Source organism: Dioscorea cayenensis, chromosome 9, assembly GCF_009730915.1.
Source record: "Dioscorea cayenensis subsp. rotundata cultivar TDr96_F1 chromosome 9, TDr96_F1_v2_PseudoChromosome.rev07_lg8_w22 25.fasta, whole genome shotgun sequence".
Classification (NCBI taxonomy): domain Eukaryota; kingdom Viridiplantae; phylum Streptophyta; class Magnoliopsida; order Dioscoreales; family Dioscoreaceae; genus Dioscorea; species Dioscorea cayenensis.
The window spans coordinates 13,892,205-13,898,351 of NC_052479.1; the positions used below are offsets into that span (position 1 = coordinate 13,892,205).

Consider the following 6,147-nt stretch of genomic DNA (forward strand, 5'->3'; position numbering starts at 1 on the left):
TTTTTCTCCTCTCTCGGCGGCTTTTACTCATGGCTATAGCCAGTTGCTAAGACGATTCCCATTCAAGCTTTCTCATTCAATGGTCTATCAATGTTGCCTTATTTTGTTTTGTCAAAATTTACTTTCGTTCTTACAAAAAAATTTGCGGGGAAGTAAAGCGACCTTCGAAATCAACTCCTAAAGTCAAGTCTTTCGATCTTGGGACTGAAGTAAAGTACTTTGAGGTTGCTCTTTTGCCCACCTTCCGACTTAGAAATACCAACTATAAATAGCTTGAGCATCTCTTAATAAGGAAAGCGTCTTTCTAGAACTAAGGGGAAGGTTTGGAACCCTAGTAGCGAGAATGGAATCGGTTTACGGACTGACTTCCATGCCAACCGAGTAGTTTAACTCATCACTACCTTGTAAGGGCGTTGAGAATTGTTTTTCTTAGAAAAAGGCACGCAGGTCATCTTTTGCTCGTCTTCTTACTGCGATCGCACTTTTTGGTAGTAGCCGATAGTAGATCCAACTTAGAAAAGTATGAAGCGCTCGATCGAAGAAGTTTGCAATCAAAGTGGATACTTGTTCTTGATGGTTAGGGTTACACGGTTGAGTGCCCATAAATGTCAATCTAATCTAACTAAGGCTCCCGCTTCTTCTGGAAGAAAACAGGGGCAAAATATGAAACCGTCGGAGGCTTAAATATATTTGGTCGAGATTACTTAAAAAAATTCCTAAAGTACTTGCTTTGTTTTCATGATAAAAAGAAGTCTTATGTGTATTGGATCCGCTCTTCTGTTAGCATGAACACTTTAATTAGATTCTGTTCCTCTTCTTTATTCTTAACAAAGGAACCCCCCGCCCGGATCTTTCTTAAGACTACCAAGCCCTCTCGAATTAGTTCTACAATAGAAGCTTTCAATGTACACCTGGGGACAAATCTTTCACTCATTGAGAAGTGAAAAACTGTGACTATATCGTCCTGAAGACGGATGATACGGGAAGAAGTGTCATTTAGAAGTGTTGCTGACTTTACATTTAGGTTTCGGCATAACAAAGCTTGCACTGTCTTTTCGCACTTAGGCGCACAGCGTGCCGTTGGTAATGATTCTACTACGGTGCCGCAAATTCGCAAGCTGATCCTAAGTAATCGTTGTTGTTCATTCGATTCCGGAGGAATGACTTCGTTAGGATTGGAGAATTGCTGCGATTCTTCCTGAATAGACTCTATTCTCCCGTCGAGAGTGACTTTGAAAGTCTTACCTAAACTCTTACGACTGAATATGAGAAAGCCTATAAAACAACGAGCTACTATCATTTCCTCATTATAGATTGAGATCTTCTTCGGACTTGATGCACAAATAGATGGAATAGCAGCAAATAGCATCTTTCTATCCAGCATATCCGTTGAACTAAATCTCATTGGGAAACGTTATCCGTATCTATCTTTTCAGACAACGGAATGGAAAGTTGTCTAGGACAGGATGCGCTCCCTTGGCGGCCAAGTAAAAAAAGGAAAAGAAAGAAAGGATAAGATAACTTCATATGTATTTGGTCACTCTCATCTAGTTATCTTTAACCTTGAATGCAATTTATAGATTTGGCAGCAATAGTCCCTCGGACTAGAAAAATAATAATGAAAATGGCTGATCCAATAGCGGATTCCGCAGTTTGCCTCTATTGGAACTAATGAAGCAAATGATTGACCCATCATATCATCCAAAAGAAATGGAAAAATACCAAAAAGTTCGAATTGATGACTAATAACATTGATTCAATTGTCATTGACATAATAAGAATATTTTGTCTATTAAGGAGGATTCCCCGAATACCTAAAATGGAGATGATCATAGAAAATGTGAAATATTTTTTAAGATCCATTTCAGAAACCTGGAATGTCAGAGAAATTCAAATTATGTGAGGAAGTCCTGCGTCATAGAGTCCAGGTAAAGTCTGACTTTTTCTTAATCTTCTTCTTTGTCTTTCGGTTCTAGTTTTCTGCTCTCCTTCTTTTGATCTCCTTCCTTATCACTTTGTATAAGGAATGAAATCTTTCTTCCTGGACTTTACGTGCTTTAAAAGCTGGCCGACTTCCTTCCCCGGGTCATGGGACCCACCCACCCATTTTCTTGTCTACTCAAAATATGGGACTCTTTCGCCAGCTACTGCCTCTCTCTTTTTCAAAATTTTTGATATTCTTCCTACAGCAAGTGTTAATGCTTGGGTTCGAAGAATCTTTATGAACTTTTTGATCAAATATCATATTTTTTTTCAGTTCATTTTTCTTTTTTTATTCTGTTTATTAATCCTGATATAGGATAATCCAACATTGGTGATTTTGCCTAATATCGCTTTTCTATTTCTTTCGTAGAGTAGAATTTCACCAGTCTTTCGACGCAATATTGGTTTCTTGAGTTCAGGCTTGAGACCAAGGCTTCACCGTTTGAGAACACCGCCACCATCCATTTTGGCTCATGGCGGTCCAAATGACCTATTCTGTCAAGCAATTTAAACCCTTGCCAGAGTAGGTGGTGCTGGCTTTCAAACTATTGCATCTCTTGCTGACTCTAATAGGCCTAAGCGCTATGAGCGGGTCTATGTGATGGGACTTCAATCTAAACTTCCTATTTAGCTTTGGCTTGGTAGGGGTGTCCTCTTAACCCATATCTTCGTGCTTTCCTTATTAACTACTTATTAAATGAAATGAAATCATATGAAACCTAAAGATTTCTCTATCATTCTGGAAGACTTATTTTAGTCTCCAAAGATGGTTGGTGGATTTCCTTGAGTGGTCCACACTGAGAGAATGGGTTAAGCAGTGGTTGCACTCTTGTCTACAAGGTCGGTCTTATGCGACCCTTATGTATCTATTGAATATTTCTTTGAAGCTCCTGTTGTAAATCATGACTGGAAAATCACGCGCAAAGATACTGAATTAGTGCGCTTTGCTCTTCTATGGAAGGTTTATGATTTGGTCACTTTGAAGGATACCAATTTCTCAGTTCCAATCTTGGATGTTGGTATCAGTGGCTTATTTATTAGGTGGAGTCAACGGTACCCAATTCCTAGTTGAGCCTTCGGGCCTAAACCAGCCCAAGGCCCATAAGGGGCTAGTTGTTCCTGGTGTAGTTATTCTCCATGGGACGGACCTTACTGATGAGACCGTCAGATATAATAAGGCGTTATGGCTAGATTCATACTCTGACTATCTAATGGCATGCGGAAGTGATCACTCCCCAATGCTCATTCGGGTGAAACCTGATATAAATCTTGGTAACCCTTATAATATTTCAGAATGTGGGAGAGCCACCCCCAGTTTCTATAAATTGTTGAGGATGGATGGAGGACACCATTTAATTTAATGGGAACACAACCCCATTTTGTTCTTTTACAAAAAATAAATATGATAGAAACCAAGAAGGCGTTGAAGGAATGGGGTAGAAATGTATTTGAAAAAATGAATGAAAGATTGGAGCTAGTTAGACTGGAGCTAGAGCAGATCTAATCCGATTTGCAAGCTGATCCACTAAATCAAGACCTTGGTGATAAGGAAAAGGAAAAATGGAGAAAGACTCTGAGATCCTTCAGCAGGAATAGTCCTTTGCTAGAAAAAAGTCCCGGGTGCAGTGGCGGGGATACTAATTCTATCTTTTTCTATGCTGCCATTTCTGCTCGGAGGGCTACAAACACCATCAGATCTTTGAGAAAAGATAATAGGAAGATATTAAATAAGTTAAGAAGGAGGCTGAAAATGATTTTTCAAATTGAGCTCTGAAGTTTCTTATCTCATAAAAAAAGTGCTTACTACAGAAGCTAGCTCCTAGTTGACCAGAATGATAACAAAAGAGGAGGTTGTACACACTGTGAAGAGGGTTGTTGATGAGATTACAACAAACCTTCACGAGGACAACTTGCGCAGATCAGAGTGGCTACAACCTTTCTAGTGATAATTGTCATGCATTGGGGGTCCTTTCCTTGGGCAGATGTAGAAATGGTGGCTCTAGCAATTGCAGAAGTTGGCTTTCCATGGGCATCGATCCTTTTGATGTCTGATCTTCTGACAAAAGTCACATTCTGGTATGACACGATTGTTGGTCATTCTACAACCAGGGTGGGTCTCGCTACCGGATCAATGCACAGGACGCACAATCTACAAACAACAATAGAGAGAGCCAACCAAGAAAAAGAAAGAGGCGCTCCGCTCCTAGTCACTAAGTAGTGTGCTCTTCTGTCCTCCGTAGGAATCCTTCAAGAATATGTTCTTTCTCTTATGTAATGTCATTTCACCGGTTCAACTTCCGTACCAATGGAAATGTGATTTGAACCCATTATACAATCTTCATGTATGTTGATTTAGCAAAAAAATACATTAAGCCACTCAGCCATACCTCCAACTTGTTGATTAGAATTGAATTGAATTGAATGTGCCGGGTTGGGTTGGTTGCCCCACTTCGTAAGCCTACATGCGCGCCCTTATGTTTTGAAGCAGGGCGAGACTAATTTAGCGTTGAGCCCCTTTTCCTTCTGCCCAGCTCCCCGAAAATCACGTTCAACTTGCATGTGTTAAGCATATAGCTAGCGTTCCTTCTGAGCCAGGATCAAACTCAGATTTGGACTATGATTGAGCCCTGCAGTTGTAGAACCTGGTGAACCAGGCATACTATTAAAGATTGATTCTCTCTCCTAACCACTCTCTTCTATATATATTATTAAATAAACCCAATTTACTTCCTCGGGGTGGGACCAGCACTATTTCTCTTTTTTGTCTCATCTAGATCTCCCTTCTGTAGAACGATCTGACCAAACATTTGGAAACATAGATCCAAGATCATATACAAATAGACCCCAATGATGTGATGACCGGAGGCTCTTTTCACTGCAAACCAAGTCAATCTATCCGTAAGCCCTTTCCTTAGGCCTGGAGTGGGGAATCTTCTCTATGAGGCGTTCATCTTCGCCCCTTCTGGGCTCAAGCACGATGTCTACTAGTCCTTCCCGTGTGCGAAGCGAATGGACGATGTGTCATGGGTCAGTTTCGGGGCAGAGAGAGACCAGAAGAATGATTCATTTGGATCGAATCGACGAGCCATTTCGTGAATCAATGGAATGTTTATCTATCCATAGTTATTCTATCTTTATATGACGGGCTATATATCATTTATGGCATGATATGATCACGCCTAGTAGCCACATATCATCTGCGCTCAATATGCGGGATTTCTATTGGATATGATCTTTCACTTTGACGAAAGTTTTGGACCTAGAGAAAAGGACTCTAATTCGTGCAAGAAAGTAGAAGCTTTGCCAGAAGCAAGATGAGGAAGCGGAGCTGTCGTAGATGCGGTTTCTTCCCCCGACCTACTAGAATACAAGAGTCACGACCATGAAAAAAAGGACTTTTTTTCGGACCTATTAGTTTAACGGCTGCTCACCCCCCTACTCTTCCAAAGGGCGAGAAAGGTGAATAGGGTTGGTTTGGCAACAAGCAGACTGCTCTCTATCATAATTACAAGGGGGTTGTTCGCCTTAAGTATGAAAGGCTGCTTTCAGTTTCATAAGGTGGGCAGGTTGTTCACTACAAGCTATCAGCGCTGTCTTAGATTGAGATAAGTTGACGATCAATATCTAGGGCGGGTTTCACCTGATAATGGAAAAGTGTTCATGTCTAAAGGTTCAAAAAAGAAAAGGCCCTAGCTTCTAGAGTTCGCTGCTTTTCCAAGGCTGGAGAAGGGCAACTACTGATTGATCGCCTTTGTTTGATATGTGTTCAATTCAGTACAATACAAACTACAACTACACCAAAGAAAGCAGAAGGGCCACTCACTGTAGAAGCTAGAAGTAGCCTAGCCTATAGTAGAGAGTAGTCGGCCTAACCGTCATGGTCACGACATGTTGTTGATATTGATTGCGTTGGAGGAGGTAGAGACTACCACAGAATCCATCCATAAACCTACGCGTCACGACAGTTTCCAAAGGAAAGGTGACCCCTCATCTCCTCTCCAGTTTGGGGGCAAGAAGTCGGAGTACGTAGGAATGCCGACCACGTGATAAGCCACTGGCGGAGAAAGCTCGAAGAGCTTCCCTTCATTCGCTTCGCGGGAGTCGCACAGCACATAGCTGAAAGTCAGAGGGCCCGTACTACCTTCCTAACCCTTTGCTTCGAGG

At 41.3% G+C, this 6,147-nt stretch overlaps 1 protein-coding gene across 1 annotated transcript; it reads right to left on the bottom strand.

The window, feature by feature from the left end:
- Positions 1–754: 754 nt before the first annotated feature.
- LOC120268502 (ATP synthase protein MI25-like) lies at positions 755–1,426 on the bottom strand. The gene has a single exon (XM_039275882.1). The coding sequence runs from the start codon at positions 1,403–1,405 to the stop codon at positions 755–757; it is 651 nt and encodes a 216-aa protein (XP_039131816.1). The 5' UTR covers positions 1,406–1,426.
- Between the last annotated feature and the right edge of the window lie 4,721 nt (positions 1,427–6,147).